General features: G+C 29.3%; 3 protein-coding genes across 3 annotated transcripts; 2 read left to right on the forward strand and 1 right to left on the reverse strand.

Annotated features, from left to right (window-relative positions):
- The first annotated feature begins 650 nt into the window (after nucleotides 1-650).
- Alg14 (ALG14, UDP-N-acetylglucosaminyltransferase subunit) lies at nucleotides 651-2,279 on the forward strand. The gene has a single exon (XM_068775633.1). The coding sequence runs from the start codon at nucleotides 701-703 to the stop codon at nucleotides 1,334-1,336; it is 636 nt and encodes a 211-aa protein (XP_068631734.1). The 5' UTR covers nucleotides 651-700; the 3' UTR covers nucleotides 1,337-2,279.
- LOC137932074 (uncharacterized) lies at nucleotides 1,460-5,544 on the reverse strand. Its single transcript, XM_068775634.1, has 2 exons — nucleotides 5,058-5,544; nucleotides 1,460-3,149 (listed from the first exon to the last, which is right to left on the reverse strand). The coding sequence occupies exons 1-2, from the start codon at nucleotides 5,391-5,393 to the stop codon at nucleotides 2,871-2,873; spliced, it is 615 nt and encodes a 204-aa protein (XP_068631735.1). The 5' UTR covers nucleotides 5,394-5,544; the 3' UTR covers nucleotides 1,460-2,870.
- A 1,257-nt stretch (nucleotides 5,545-6,801) lies between these two features.
- Nucleotides 6,802-15,782, forward strand: LOC137932140 (uncharacterized). Its single transcript, XM_068775719.1, has 7 exons — nucleotides 6,802-6,973; nucleotides 7,056-7,204; nucleotides 8,772-8,925; nucleotides 9,592-10,203; nucleotides 11,757-12,047; nucleotides 13,004-13,109; nucleotides 14,571-15,782. The coding sequence occupies exons 1-7, from the start codon at nucleotides 6,925-6,927 to the stop codon at nucleotides 14,734-14,736; spliced, it is 1,527 nt and encodes a 508-aa protein (XP_068631820.1). The 5' UTR covers nucleotides 6,802-6,924; the 3' UTR covers nucleotides 14,737-15,782.
- Nucleotides 15,783-17,429: the final 1,647 nt, after the last annotated feature.

The following is a 17,429-nucleotide window of genomic DNA, read 5'->3' on the forward strand; positions in this document are numbered from 1 at the left end:
TATTTTATATATATACATAAGCTATAACTCCGAAGACCTAATAAAGTGAAATGTTAAAAAAACAATTAACAATGGGCTTTTAATATTTTACGAGAAATTCATTAAGTGATCAATTCGATTTACTGTATTTTTGAAATGAACTTCTTCCTTATATAGAATTTACTTAGTCAGCATGGTTCAATGCTCATACACAACTTACTTTGTGTGCTAAAAAAATTTCAAACATTAAATATGTTAATAATTCAACAATGTTAATAAACTAATACAGTAACTTTAAGATTTACAGTAGTTTTATAGTTTCTCATGTTTTAATGGGTGATCATGTGCTTCTGCGGTAAATTAGTATAATCAATAAATTTAAATCGGGTGGGAGGATATTACGGTTACTTATAAAAGAACGGACTTGACCGATGACGGGGTGTTACAGGGCAAACATTTTGATAATCTCGCCATTATGTGAAGATCCATCAAAAACCGTGAAGGTTAACAGTGCAATTATAGGCAGAATTTTAGTGATTTAATTTCTATTCTTTTCCAATTTAATATAGTTTCAATTTGAAATAGAAATCAATAACATGGCTGTGTAACTTATATTACTTTTGTCTTTGTACAGATAATGTAACCCATTATGTTTACGGAATACACATTACTGTTATTTTAATTATCAAGTTTTTAGATTTTGTATATAATTTATTTTGAAATGGAATATTTTGCGGCGATATTTCTTGTTATTGTAATTACAATACTGTTCAGAATTTTATATGTTATTTTGAAAATAATAACATCTGAATGCTATTTCATAGCACAGAAACCTTCCTTAAAAACAATTGTGTGTATTGGGTCGGGCGGTCATACCACAGAATTATTAAGAATTATTTCCAGTTTAAATACTAAGAAGTTTTCACCTCGTTTGTATATTTTAGCTGATAATGATGTGAACAGTGAAGTAAAAATACATAAATTGGAAAATGAAGTTACCACTTACACGTTAAGTCGAATACCTAGAAGCAGAAAAGTGAAACAAACATATTTGTCTTCAGTGTTCAGTACATTGTATGCCACATTGTGCACTATTCCTGCCGTTTACAATTTCAAGCCTGACATAATTTTATGTAATGGTCCTGGTACTTGCATACCAGTATGTGCTGTTGCCTTTATTTTAAGATGTTTATTTTTAATAGATTGTAGAATAATCTTTATAGAAAGTTTGTGCAGAGTGAGAACTCTGTCCTTATCAGGGAAAATCCTTCAGTATTTTGCTGATATATTCATTGTGCAATGGCCACAGTTAAGAGATGTATGTTACAGAGCTAAATATTTTGGACGATTGACATAAAAATAATCACGGTCTAAAAGATTAATTATCTTAGGTAATTAAAATAAGATAGTACACATATTGGTTTTTATTGTTGTAAGAAAACTCAGATAAATCAGGAAAATTATATTTATTTAATTTTAGAGAAGTATCAAATTAATGAACTTAAATTATATGTCCAATCCTTTACTTGACTAGATAAATGCAATGCAGTAATTCAAACAATTAATATTCCCATTTGACAATGATATCTAAAGTTTACAAAATATTGCTTGTATCACTGTATTTCATCTGTCATTACATTGTCCATTTAAATTTTGTTATATAATTCAAAATGTAGCCTCATAAACACTGAAATATAATGATTTGAAATGAAAATTTTGAGTAAATGATTTCCAAAAATTAAATTAAAATAAATAATAATCCTCTTATTGAAGTTAAATATTTATCAGATCAACATTATAATTATCCTATGTATAACAAAATATTGTTCCTGAATATAAATTCCCAACATATGTAAATGCTTCAGTCTTCACATCAAGCACAAACTCAGACCATTAGTAATTCGAGTTTTGGGAGAGACTGGACTCATCAAATAATTAGTCATATGTTTTATAGTAAAATGACAATTGTTTTTACAATACCAAATTATGTAAAATAGGTTACATAGAAAATGAAATGCAACAAACAGTTATTTTTATACAAAGTATTCAAACATGTATACTTTAATTACTTAAGAATAAAAAAAAATGCTAAAATAATTTACTTGGTTGCAAAATGAATAATGGAACCTGTTTTGTATATTGTGTTACTTACGAAACACATTAAACAGTCAAAGCGAAAACAACCAATAATATTAACATTTTAACCTTTAGATTGTCCATCAGGGTAATTGCTCATAAAAATTGATCACAGTTTATATTATATACAATATAATGTAGGACAAATAAAGGGTCTTTTTAATTTATTTATCAATTGATATGATTTTTATTTTACCTAAACTGTTGGCTTTTCATTTGGCATTTTTTGATAATATGCTTTTTTATAAATGAATAAATGCCACAAATGCATTTCAATTATGGTTAACAATAGAGTAATAAATCAATGACTTCCAATTAAAACTAAATTATCAATTGGACATTTGTTTTGGGACCTAGTCTGACAATAAATCTGGACATTTTGGCCCTAGATACACACAGGCAAAAAATACTTCTACTTTTACATGTAACAATAGATAAAGTCAATTGCAATTCATAAATTTGTTTTATGTAACAAAATAATTTATTGTATATTTTTTAAGTGATTTAGCTAAGTTCGAATGACCCTTTAGGCAAAGATTAAAAAATCTTATCAAATATACATTTTATCTTAAGCTATAAGGCTTTGCTTAATCTAGAAAATACCTTAATAACAATATTGCTAACAAGTCAATATTTTAGGCACATTTGAGAATACTATAAATTTACATAGGTGACTAATGTAATTTATAAGTACAAAGGAAGAATTAAGTTTTACTTATATAAATACCATTATCAAATTAATTAAGTAGATTAACTCATGGTTTAAAATGATCAGGGTCCATGCTGGAGGTTTGGTGACTGGTTTCTTGTTTACTACTACTATCAATTCTATTTTCCATTCTTAATTTTGCATCATCAATTAAGTACATAGCTTCATCATATGTAGGTGGTGGAAGTTCTGACCCCGATGGTTGTGGTTTGCTTGTGGCTGCATTGGTAATTAAAGCATCATATGAGGGAGGAAGTGTAGCACTAGAGGCAGTTCTGGGCACTTGACCTCCAAATCCTTGTTCTGCTTGTACAGCTGCCATATCCTAATAGACAAAAATGATTATGAGTGTGAGATTTTTTTTTAAAACACTTGGTTATATATAAACATGAATGAATACTTATATTCCTTCATACCTTTACATTTTCATAGTTTACTATTTTCTTACTATGATTCAGAAGTTTGACTCCAGGTTTCTAGACTTTTTTCTCAAAGACTACTTTTAAAATTTACTGGTTGTGGTAGATCTCTTGCAGTTACATTACAAACATATTTAATGTTTGATCAAGTGCTGCATATGGTGGTAAAACTTTGCAAGTATTGACTTATACTAAATATGGATTATGTGAATTTTTGAAGTAACTGTCACAAAGTTTATAAATATCATCTCAGGTGAAATCAAGACAATGTTTTAAATATTCACAATAAAAGTCAGAGTAAAATTTTCAAGACTTCCACTTACAGATTGGAAATTTCCATTTTTTTCTGCTAACATAGAACATAATCAAGTCTCATTAAAATGGGGGGTCCACCTAGACCCCTTTGGAAAATATTGCTCTAAATAAAATCAATTACAACACTAATGTATTTTCTTGTTGTAAGCCTATTTAGCAAAACATTTAAATAGGTGAATATGCCATACATAGTCATACCTTTTAAACATCAAATTATGAACTTATAACTCTATAATTAAAATGAGCCATTCTTGTTTACTGTAGACAGACAAGAATCTTGGCTTATTAAAGATTTTTATACTTTTAAAATATTTGTCTTAGTATTTCCATCAAAAAGTTAAACTGTTAGTTTCAAAAATTTTCACCAAAAAATACAAAATAATAATAATAATAATATTACAAAAAATTATAGTTTTCTTTATTATTTTTGTTATATTTGTTAATAAATGCACCATCAATATTATAGAACTGCAACAACATTAGAGTGGCTGCCTTTATTTGTTAAATCAGAATAGTGGAAACTCAAAAAGTATAGTACACAAATTAACTGACTTGCAACTGTTGATATAAAATCAATCTACCCTCTATGTTGTTAATCAGAAATGTTTGTGGCTAAACCTTGAGATCTAGTCCTTAGAGTAATATTAATTTGTACAATTAGTATTTAACTTGCAATTAGCATGTGACATTAGAAGTTTTGCTTATCTATAATTAATGTATTCATTTGTATTCAGCTTTGTTACAAAGATTTTCAGTTATGTTTTGTATTAACACTATTGGTACCCCCCAACTTGTAAATAAATAAATCACTAGCCAAATGCCTTAATCTACTGATTAGTCAGGATTATAATCAGCCATAGACATGCAAGACGGTAGCTAAGTTATAATAGCTACAAATCCAAAAACCTCTATCTTGAATCAAAGCTTTTCAGACCTTTTTCAATTGATTACCTGATTATTTTGCAAAGTTCGAATAGGGAAAAAGTTTAAAATTAATGAGGCAATTAAAACTTTAAAAAAATCATAAGTCTCACTACCATGATTTTTTAGTAAAGATATGATTTTGTTTTAATTAATACAATATGAAAAGCTTTTCATACATAAGAAAGATTTATGTTTACATCACAATAGCAGGTTTTAAAAAAGTTGAGTTTTACGCAAGTGCATATTCTCAATCCATCACTAATGAAAATTGTAAACATTGTTTGTAAAGGTGTATTAAAGAAACATCTGTAAAATGAAAAACTAAATACAAACATCCTTGTAATTAAATTTGCATATGTTGATAAGAGTTATTAGGTGAAGGCTGAGTAAACATAGATTATTTGAGAGATAAATTTCTTCCTGATAAAAATTTTAGAAAGGTCATTTTTAATTTCTATTTACTATTATATCTGCTACTCATTAACAAAGCCTTCTTTTCTCATGCCTATCTCCATAATTTGCAACAAGCTGTTTTTTATAAATTAAGTAAAAAATACATAAGTCAACTAACTCACCCTTATAATAGCACGCTGATGTAAAAGCATTTGTATCACACTCTTTCTTCGAAGGTACAGCATGCTTTTAACAGCAACCATCATTCCAGAACAAATAAATATCGGTCCAACCAGCCACATGTGACCTAAGTTACTTAATATGTATCCATCTGTATCGCCCAAGGCTAAAACTGTTATGACCGTACCGACAGAAAACAGAACCATCGATAGCACAAAATATGAATAACTGGTACAATCACATCGACCGAATCTCTGGTCTTCGTCCAAATCAAAATCACGATGCCGCAGACGATGTAGTCGTTGTCGAATAAAAGGACTATCAAACACGGTGGCCATTTTTAATATGATTATTTCTTAAACTGCTTACCACTTTAAAAAGGAAACATATTAATTCGGTATTATAAAAATAAATGGGGAATAAAATGATAACAACGTCAGAGATATACATATGCCCAAATTTTCTTTTGATATGGTTTGCCTTTCTATAACAGAGTGTATATATTTGTAAAGAGAACAGATAAAATAGAGACCTAATGGACATAATTATTAATACTTAACCATTGTTTATGATGAAGTGAATTCAAACTAAATAAATCGAACAGTGATATCATAATATAATAGAAAAATAAAATTTAATACACAATATCACATTCATGTAAAAAAAAAAACAGAATAAAGTCTAGTAATGCACCATAAACCGATCGTGGAGGAGCTCTACACCTTTGCCATCTGAATATGTCGTACTCAAGTTGTTATATATGGAGCATAATGAAATGGAATATAAAATCTATATTTTTTCTTGTTCCTTCTTCAACTCGATAAAAGATATTGTACTCTTTTATAGGATAAATTAATTTCTACTAGGCCGTAAATCTGCTTTGAACTAGCAATAACCGCTCAAGAACAATTTGCTTGTTATTTGTAATGTTTATTTCAAGTTTATTTTAAAGCTAAACGCTATGAATTCCATTTTCTTTGCAGCTAAATTGATTAGTTAGAAAGGTGTATATTGTTTGACTAAGTATAGTCTTTTGTCATATTCGAAGCTGCCACACTTGGTCACATATTTTATCATCCAATTGATAAACCATGAGCCCTGATTGACGCTATATTTTAGGCGAAGATTGAAAAATGGCCATATTGACAACAACTTGGATTTTTAGTAACGCTTATATTTTACAGGATATCGCGTTGACCAACTTTACTCAAACGAGTCACTTATGCGCCACGCCACTATATGAACTTTTCATTATCTTATTCCCGCAAGTGTATAAATAACAATGTAACTTTGTCAATACAAGTTTATAAGCTCACGGACCCATCCATTCTGAGAATACAGTTCCGAAGAAGCTGTGAAAGCCCTATGGGCTAACAGCAAAAACGTGAGATACTATAGATAGACTTATACAAGTATTTCATAATAGCGTTCCTTAAGGAACAGATATGCGGTTTAAATCACAAGATAATTTCTATTGCAAAGTTTTTTATTTATAAATAATCTATCTTCAGAAAATAGCCAAGAAATTATGTTCGTTAGCTAGTTAAAAATACTTTGTTTATTACAGTAATTTTACTCTTAATTGATCATATTTCGTATTACTGAAAAATAACCAATTTAATTATTTATCGATTATTGAATATTTACTCGATTTCCCAGTGGTCTCTTTTTCCATACCTAATATGTCACTTTATTGTCAAAGTGTGGTGACGTAAAACTGGTTGTATTGCATTGTATTGTATTAATATTACTTTATTTTGCGTTGTTCAGTTGGTTCAAATAGTGTATTATAGATTGGTTTCTTTTCACCAGACTGTTTATTACTTTTTTATTACTAATGCATTTGTAATTCACTTTTCTGAATCCAATATGTCTCGTTTTGTGTTTATCGTTAGTTTTATGTGTATATTTAAAAGTGGTTAGTAATTTTGGTTATTTAAATACCGCTATCAGAAGTGCAACTTTTGACGCCTAATCAAAAACAAAATTCATTATTTTAGTTTGCTGCATGCTGAGCGTGTCACTTTTTAACAATGGTCCAGCCATTCGAGGTTCTAAAATTACATTCACCGCAAGCGTAGTGGGATATGCTGGCGAAAGTCTCAAATATGTTTTTTGGGATGACGTTCAACCACAACATCAAGATGAGGTAACCTGAAATATTATACTAATGATTACTTTTGGTTAAGAAAAAAATGCTTTATTTTGTAATTAGAAGTAAGCAATTCCATAAACTTAGTTTAAATACTATCTGAATATCAAGTGCTACGAACATTAGTCTAATAGTGACCATTAAAAGTGAGTTTATGTCATGTGATATAAACTATTTTGCACCTCAACGTGTAGTTGTATTACAGTTTTGAGAAAATATTATTACTTATAATAGTGATCAAAGTACCAACGTCAATATAAAACATTATATGGCTTCCATTTTCCAAATTCACTTGGTCATGAATGACTGTCAAGATGTAATGTATTGACTTTATTACATTGGATTATGGATTAGTTTTATAGTGCACACATAACCAACAGTTAAGGCAACAATAAATAACCTAAGAACACTATTAAAGGTTTTTGTTCATATTTTGTATAGCTAGAACCCATTTGGCTTATTTTGTTAATGGTGTTATACTAGTCCGTTAAAATATAATAAAAATGTTGTGTGTGTGTTAGTAACTCTATTCAGTGTATATATTATATTAATATCTTGTTAGTTTATAATCAATTTTATTTTGTTAAAAGTTATTACATGATATGCACATTAATACTGAAAACATTTTTGTGTTTTATTTTGTGTTCATCATCAATGATGTATCATTTAAGATCTTTCTCACCATAGTGATTAAAAAATTTATGCAGTTTCATTTGCAATTTCCTAATAATATTTTTCCATATGTTTGGCACAGATCTAAAGCTTCTGAATGTTTAATTTATTTTCTTATAAAAAGAAAGTAAGTAAAAATTTTGATTATTTTCTGGAGTTAGCCACTATCTGCTGTATTACTTGATTTTGGCATGATTTTGATTATAACCTTATACATAATAAACATTGTTTCTACTGTATCTCAATCATTATCATTTTTATTTCAGCTGTGAGATGTCATAGGCCTCACCCTAGATTTCCAAAAGAACCAATTTGAAGTGGCTTTGATCCAATGTCGTACAATAACTTTACAAGTCCATCTATCCACCTTGCGAGTGGGTGTTCTATTGTATGCTTTTTGGTCCATAGTCACAATTAGATCCCAGTGTTTATCTGTTATGTGAGGGATGTGGTTCATTTAATGCCAATGCCACTTGCCAATTGGCTGTGTTATGTCAGTTACTTTTGTTGGTCTATGAATCTTCACACTCTTGATGTGATCCTGTAAAGAGAGATCTCAAGCATAAACCTCTCTGTGGCTTTATAAGTTACTGACCTTTCCTATGAGGCCCAGAGTAAGAATTTCAATATCTATTGTATCTATTGAAATATTTTTAGATAGAGATTACTGGCAATTGTGTATTTTTTTTAGTCTTGCATAATAATTCAAAGGCAATAGTTTCACAATGATATGCTATTTTAACTTTATTTATATTCTCTGTTTTTATGTTCAGTCAGAAAGCTTTAACTATTATTTGGTGATTAGGTTGTGAAAGCATTGTTTTGGAATTATTGAAAGATTATATTGTTGTTGTGGCGAATTCAATAATTTTTGAATTGTCTTTTTTTCTAGTTTATATTATCTTCAAATGAGTCAAAGTGGACGGTGGAGTATCCGAAAGAGCTTTATGAAGCGGGAGAATACACCATGAAAGTGAGACTGATGAAGAGTTTCTTTGGGATGTGGTATTATGTGGCATCTTCAAGCACTACTTTCAGATTGACAAGTAAGTGTTTAAATTCCAATATTTTATTTTATTCATTGTTTCTATCTTTATGTTGAAAGTTATACTATGCAATAATAACAATATTACTTTGTATGTGGTGCACAGACCACAACTTTCAACAAAGACTTGCTTACTTATTTATTTACAGTAGACATAATCAGGGGTTGGATAGACAGTTGCACATTTATCTAAAATTAAATTGTTACCTTTTTACCTGTGATGATTAGAACCTATGTAGTTGTTCCAATGCTGAATGTACCAGATGTAAAATTAACACATTCTATGAATGTGGGACATATGAAAAAGTAAAGGTAATTTGATTGGTAATTGACAATATTGATACTTTATTTTATACATAGATCAAAATGTAATTGTATTATTATTTATTTCTTAACCATATTATGTTATATAAACAAACAGTAACATCACTTGCCAAAATGATGCGTGTAGTTGAAATAAAATATTCTTAAGATTTGTATATTGTATGATGGAACTTTCAGAAGCAGAAAGAATATTAAGAGTTTTCTAGCATTTGTTGTACACTCAAAAGCAATGTAATCTAAAAAAAAAGAGTGTTACTTGCAATGTTAATAAGCGTGTATGGTAAATTATTTTATTATAATTGTTGTAATGCAAGCAATGATTAAAGAAGTTCTTTTTTTTTAGATATGCTTAATGGAAATTTACTGCTGAATCAAAACAATCTTGATAGACCCAACAATTTTGTGGCCGTCAACAAGACTGTCCTCCATTATATAAAACTACCAGATAATGAATTACAATATCTAAAAGACAATTCATCAACTATTATTACATACTGGTTTATTGATTGCATTTATATTGACCAAACAACAGATCTATCCTTTAACTATACATACCAGGATTTAATGGGTGATCATTACATAGATGCTTTAGTTGTAGCTAACAATATGCCATTGCCACCAATAACAACTTCAACAACAACCACTACTACTACAACAACGACAACAACAACAACAACTACTACTACCACAACAACTACAACTACAACAACTACACCTAAGCCTACAACAATAAGTACAAACCCCACAACAACTTCTGTAAAACCATCTACACAACCGGAAGCCCCAGAGGAAGTGTCTCCAATAACTCATAATCTGGTAAAACGTATGATTTCAAATAGAACAACAATGAAGAAGAAAAATTCGACTAAAGATTACATTTGTCACAACACTAGTATAGTGCCGATTGGTAAATCATACACCTATGGTCATTATCAGGAAACTATAAGTGTAAGAGGTGAGTGATATTTTTGGATTTTTTTTGTACAGAATTTGCCTTAAAATTAATTTATAATTTAAGTCTTTGGACACTGTTGTGGTATTATCTGCAAGGATATTAAGCATTTTTAAACTCAATAAAATTATTTTATAATAATTACAAGTATTTACGGATTACTTTATATTCACGCCATTTTATGCCCAATTTATTTAATTTGTTAATTGACTGGTAAAATAAATAAATGAAGTTCATATCATATAAGCAGTGGTAGCACAGCAGTAGAGGGCTGACATTTTCAATCGCAAGTCGCAGGCTAGATTCCCGGAATTTTGTATGTTATACAATTCACAATTTGCGCATTAATTATGTAGGATTGTCAATGCTCTAAGTTTCCAGAATGGGCAGCGGCATCTTCTGAGTAATAATATGCTACACTACGATCGCCAACCCGTTTTGCCAAGCGTAGTGATTATGGTAATAAATTTCCCCCATATATATATCATTGGCTGGCCCATGCCTAGCAGTGGGCGTTTATGGGCTGTAACGACGACGTCGACAATGTTCATATCTATATTTACTTTTGGCAAGACTCATAAATAAACAATTATTTTGGTGGACCTGCAAATAATTGTATACTAACTATTTAATGATCTTACATTAATTAATTTTACAATACTAAACCTTTGCAAAGCTTTGGCAATCGCGAAATCTAGTCTAAAACAAAGAAATGATGAATGTGACGCTAACAATAAGCTTATTACGGTTATAAGACAATTTCTCTCTGCTATGTAGGTATATGCTTCAAAATAATAATAAAGCTTTGTTCTGAAAACAGAAGTTTAAAGTTATTATTTAAATTGTCGATTCCTTTTAAAAGTTTACTCTGCAGTATTTTAAATTATCACTTTGACATCTCAAATACCACCTGCTTTACCGACCGTCAATCGCAATGGACACAATCATAACACCATTATTAAGAGCGCCATCTATTAAGTGTCAAGATTAAACAGACACCGCTTTATCGACATTATATAGGCGCGGCATAATATAAAATAGAATTATTAACGAAACTAATTTCTTTACATTTCATTACATCATTTTAAAATTCAAAAAGTAATACAGTACTTTTGCGCTATATTTTATGTTCTGAACAGAGTTATTATTGCATTCTTTTAACCACATTTGTAAGCAAGTGAAAGGAACAAATGGTTTTAGTCAATGTGAAGGAAATTTAAAGATGGTTTTACGTAGTACCCCTTTTTCATTTTATTTCTATCATAGTTTTTTCGTTTGTCGTAATCTTTGTTTAGGTTTTCTAGGCGTACCACAACACACAATACTATATTATACATTAATGCAACAATATACTGAATCATGTGATAAACCAGAGATTGCCAATATGAGAGTAAAAGAACGCTTCTGTATAATGGAAATGACGTTTAGACCGATATTTTATCTCTATGTAAACACATCCTTAGCTCGTTAATAAATAAGTCGCATGTGGATGTTTTTGCCAATCATAATTTTTGTCCCTGCATCTTAATATTTTATTATCGACTTCCTTATTTCAGAACAAATATCGACTATTAATATCACCGGTCTCAATTGGCTACAACACGGAGATCTTCTTAACTTGCAAGTGAAGTATACGGGTTCGCCTCCATTCAACTATTGTGCTCTGTACAAAGAAGGGCAATACAATGTGACAGGAAACGAGACATGCACTTTTAAGACTAGAACAGTATCTAATGCATTTCCTTTGGTTCATTACTTCTCAGACAGCGACCAACACACTGTCGTTGTGGTTGTTGAAAACGACGTTGGGAAAGTTGTTTCACGGGCCACCATCAATATATACAAAGGTAATTTATATTACAGAGAAAATGTAATAATGTTATATTTTAACAGAATATAAATAATATAACGAGAGAAAATAGTACCGATACTGCTGTACCGCGCCATAGGGAAGCGTGGCTAGAAGGCGGGGGTTGACAACTGACTGAACAGACAAGAACAAAAACTATTAACTCCTTTATTGTGTTTACGTAAAAACTGTTAACGTTTTTAAAATTAATTCCCTTGTAATGTTTCTGCGTGCAATTATTTTCAAAATATACCAAACATTAACTACTAGAAGAATCCTATTACAATTTAAAAGACTTATAGATAGTAATAGGTGATACAACTTGGAGCAGGGAGCAATATGCAGACTGAGGCTTGCAATGTTTCTGTGTACATTATAATAATATCAATCATATTGATGAACATCAACAAAACAGGTTACACACATTCCAATCAACTAAAAACTTTTGACGGCTATATTAAGATTTATTTAATAATATATTTGTAATTTTATATTTAAAGCTAAGCAACGGGAGGTCTAAGATATCTTGTGGAACTTTAGATGTGTACACCCATACCAATGAAGAATAGTAGATCTTCCTCCCATAGATTGTCAATAGGATCGGTTGGTAGAGCATGCAGCGTACTCTGAGGACCTTAATAAGGTCGTACTACCTTTTAAGGGACTTTTACTGTTATACATAACGATATTTTGCATATTTAAATAAATTAAACTTTATTTCTCTGATTTTCAACATCAGACGTTACATTATCGTTTCAATAAGTCATTACTGACGTGTAAAATAGTTCTAAATTATAATATCTATGTTTGAAAGTAGCATTAAGTAAGAGGTTAATTAATATTCTAAAAATTAACCGAAAAGAACCAACTCTTAAACAGAGATTTATTTATACATGTTATTTTAAATTACTGCATCTTGTTTTGACTAATACCAATGTATGTTTTTTATTTCAGCCGTCGTCCACGCCCAATTATCAGTAATTGTAGTGCCAGTGGTATTCTGCCTTGTAGCCGTAATATTGGTAGTGTTTGGTATAGCGTATTACCAACATCGATCCAGGTAATTTTTTAACATTGTTATTTATTTGTATATATTTTTACACTGTATAAATAAACAACCGGATATAGCGAAAGTAAAGTATGATATAGTTTCTTTTAAAATAAGTAAATAATAAATCTAAGATGCATCATTAAACAGGTTAGGTTAGGTTATACGTAGGTATAATCAGAATGATAGAAGAAAAACTCAACATTATATTATTTTTTACATTGTTTTACTGTATTAAGTGTTGAATAAAAAACAATGAACAAGTAAAATAATTTATTTATTTCTTTTGAAGGCACTAGGATTACTTTTATTAGATATCGATTTCTTTTTCATCGATTTTTAATTTTTTGTCTAAGATGGCCAGTAAGACTAAATAGTTTTTGATGTAATAATAATATTTATTTATACTGTAATTTATTTAATATTAATTTCACTTACTCTCGATATTTTACATAAGGTTTTCTACTCCGAATTATATATGGACTGTTGAGTTCCTTAGCAAGCCCTCGAGCTTTATCATCGTCATTTCAGCTGAAGGATGTCCACTACTGGGACATATTTAAATTACCATGGATTTCTTTGTTTTAATGCAGTGACGTTATAAGTAAAAATATACCAATAGTTTTTTTGTATGACAAAAAATAAACTTACATTCACAATCTATCAATGTACTCCAGGCTTTTAAAATAGATATTATCGCAAATAAATTTATTTAAGTATATGAAAAAATGTATGCTATATACACGTGTATGTTTATGTATCTATGTATCTAAATACACACGTTAGATACCTGTAGTTTATCCCTATACTGTTTCTATATTATGGTTGTTTGGTTAAATTGTCTAGTGTGATAAGAACCCTCATTGTACCTTTTCCTTTACAATTATGTAGCTGTGTGTATATTTTATAAATAGATACACCATATTTCTTGCATAGTTTTATCACGCTTATCCTCTAATAAGGTCATCATAATTTAAGTCACAGGATGTCTACTGCTGGGCCTACAGTTCTTGTATAGATTTGCAATAAGACTGATTAGAAGTGGCCAGCTTTTTCCGAGGAATTTACCAAGGTCCATCTTTGGACATCTTACGTTAACACGTTCCGTGCTACGGCAATTTTTGAAGATTTTCCATTCAGGCCGCGTGGGGCGCATACGACCCACACTTTAAAAATTTAAAAAGTCGTTTAATACGCATGCTTTACACTTTCAATACTGCAAAGCGATAATTAGCGGGAAAAGTTATAAATTTTAATATGAATTACGTACGCGCATACGTGATGTGTAGTTATCTATATTCGATCCTACAATTCATTCTTTAAGAATCCTTTATTTTTCAATGCGATCTGCAAATGGCCTGAACGGAAAGTGCAGCGGGGGTCGTATATGCCCCACATGGCATGGAATGTTTTAATAAGTTTTTTTTTCGTTAAAAATTTAAAGTAATGCTGCTATAAATGTTTTTTTTTCAGATATACAATAGAGGTTGCCGATTTTGAATTTGGCCAACAAGCTCACTTAGATTATAAAACGTTTACTGAAAGACTCAGGGACAGTTTTAGAAACGCATTTGACTTCAGACAGGGAAACGATAATGACCCTCTGACTTCCGACACGAGATACGATTCCATGTCCTAATATTGTATGTAAAGATTGAATGGTATATGTTTTAATGTTGAATGAATGGTTTATTATTTTCATATTTTAATAATAAATCGTGTAGGAGTTATAACTATAAAATGTTTTTTTTTTAATTTGCTCTGATGTTATGACAACTTGTATAGTTTTATGATTTTGTATGTAAATTAATTTTCACTATTCGTAATTAAGTCCGTGTATTATAATAGAATTCGTACCTATATGGTTATTGTTTCTTCAGGAAATATGTGATTTTAATTTTCCTACCGCCAAATAATAATTCGTGATAGTTGATACTGATACCGATAGATAGAATGCTGAATTGTCGGTGTAATTAAAATTAATGAGTAATAATAATTCTGCAAACTAGGAAACAGTAGAAAATGGTAAATTTATTTTGTAGAGTTACTGCGAAATAAATTTTTTACGTTTAAGTAAAAAAATTTGCATTTTATACGACGGCAATGTCCAACCAATTAAACAATGAAAGACTTTATATTTTGATATAACAGAAACACTTGCATCATAAATTATAACAGTCCCTTTTACGAATTGTCTAGATATGTATGCTTGTTGTATCTTTGCTACATATATATCCGTTTTTTCTTTAAAACACGTTTTCTTTAGTTACATCTTGGTATACTAATGCCTTTGTTAAAACTAGATATACCTAGTCAAAAATTGAATTTACTACATTTTCAGATAAAATTAGTTGTAACACCAGTTTTACCTAAAACTAGCACTAAACGAAATCGGGTTTGAAAACAAGGTAAATGTTGTAAAACCTGTTTTTAAAAAAGGAAAAAGATTGCAAGCGACGCAGAGTCATGTACCTAGTAAAAAAATTATATCAGACTAAAGAAACATTGGTTATTGTACAATAAATAATAAATGTTATATACAATATTAAACGCATTCTAATGAAAAACAGGTTTTAAATAACACTTTTACGTCCAAGGAATATTTGCACTTGATAATTTCCGAATATAACATTAATTAAATTATTAATACGAAATTAGATTATGATTTAATATAAAATTGAAAATCATTCCAAACAGGAATGATATGTATTTATGATTGTCCATGGGTTTAAATCTCATCTTAATTGAGAATTTAAATGATAATATTTTTAATCAAACAAATCTTCCAGGCCAGACATAAATTAATTTTTAATTTTACTTTCTCTTTGTTGCTTTATCCATTTACTATCTTATTTCTGTTTCTCATTGAAAATTTTGGGAAAAAGTGTTGATAAACCATTCAGTCAATTAATGTAAATGAATTTAAATTGGTAACATAACTTCTCATAACATACACAGTATGATTGGTGTTATATTGTGATAGAATGAAATAGGAGATGTAAAGAAATTCATGGAGATATATCCTGCCTGCTACTATACGATGCCATCTAGGATACATATAAATATCAAATCCTGTCAAACACATTTGCTTATTCCGAGAGAATATGTTGTCCTTCTGTCCAAGCGTGTCAAATATAGTAATATAATACTTGAAATTATAAAAGCTAATGTAAAAGCAATCAGTATTAATGAAAATACATTCAAAATAAAACATTATCTACCGTGTAATTAAATTTTATGTTAATGTTTTAATATTAAAAATTAATGTTTTATTATAAATATAAAATGTATACATTGATGTAATATTGCCAAATTTTAAATGAAGTCCAGTGTTACTATGTATATATTGCAAATCCTTCTTATATTGTGGGAAATAAATTTTCGTTTTATTAAAATAAATATTTTTTATGACTATTTTCATTTCAACTAGACTGGTACAAGTTATTTAATTTTTTCATTTATCGTGTATTTCTTAAGATAACAGACTGATTGCTCACTATGTATTTTATTTATAATATTTTTGTTAATGTTGTCATTTTAATTCAAATAAATATATTTTTATTTTTTTGTCCCATTAATAGGTCTTCTTGTATTATCTGTCAAGTCTAAGAACATCAACTGCATAAATTGAGAGTGATTAGTCATGTTTTGTGATATTTTAGGTTTAATTAAATTAGTGGTATTTATTTATGATAGTCATAGCTTTATGTTTCTGTGATTTTGAAGCATGAGATAGGACTTTATTCTTTTTTCAGATAAGTGTGCTGTGAGTTATATATTTAAAACTGTATGGGCATATTTTTCTTAGTTTATTGCTTCAAATTAATATCTAGCCTGTTAAGTAGTTTATTGTAGAGAAACATTCTCTGTCGCATGCTTCTAAAGAACAGAATAAATTATTATAGTTACAATAAAGTGTTATCTGGATTTGATCCCTTTGTTTTATTTAAATGTCTTTTTATTATTTACTGTAATCAAGTTCATAATAATTAATAAAAAGACTATACTATGCCTTGATTATGTACATAGACACATAATCAAGTAGATTATCCAAATGTGTATTTCATTTAAAGGAACCTTGTTCGGAAATTGGAATAACGACGTAAGTTTTATTAAACGATTGGGTAACGAAGTATGGAGGTGACTTCAATAAATTACGAATAATTTTTTTAGAGTATATAATGACATTATTTGCTGTATGACGTATAACGTTTCGCACGTATATTTGAGTTTTTGAACCAGTTGTTTTTATGATTATTTCCCATTGAAAGCCTACACATAATATGCAACGGAATAATCGTTTTCGGGTCCTAATTTTAAAGTTTTTTTTAC

The sequence above is a fragment of the Battus philenor genome, unplaced genomic scaffold (assembly GCF_028537555.1).
Source record: "Battus philenor isolate CCGP_79_NKW_IND1 unplaced genomic scaffold, ilBatPhil1.0.hap1 SCAF_9, whole genome shotgun sequence".
Lineage (NCBI taxonomy): Eukaryota > Metazoa > Arthropoda > Insecta > Lepidoptera > Papilionidae > Battus > Battus philenor.

Bases quoted from the DNA above. Each gene is read 5' to 3' on its own strand.
- Alg14 (XM_068775633.1), top strand. From the start codon at position 701: ATGGAATATTTTGCGGCGATATTTCTTGTTATTGTAATTACAATACTG.
- LOC137932074 (XM_068775634.1), bottom strand. From the start codon at position 5,393: ATGGCCACCGTGTTTGATAGTCCTTTTATTCGACAACGACTACATCGT. The intron at 3,150-5,057 runs GTGAGTTAGTTG...TTTGTCTATTAG, and splicing joins ATCAGCGTGCTATTATAAGG to GATATGGCAGCTGTACAAGC.
- LOC137932140 (XM_068775719.1), top strand. From the start codon at position 6,925: ATGTCTCGTTTTGTGTTTATCGTTAGTTTTATGTGTATATTTAAAAGT. The intron at 7,205-8,771 runs GTAACCTGAAAT...CTTTTTTTCTAG, and splicing joins AACCACAACATCAAGATGAG to TTTATATTATCTTCAAATGA. The intron at 10,204-11,756 runs GTGAGTGATATT...TCCTTATTTCAG, and splicing joins GGAAACTATAAGTGTAAGAG to AACAAATATCGACTATTAAT.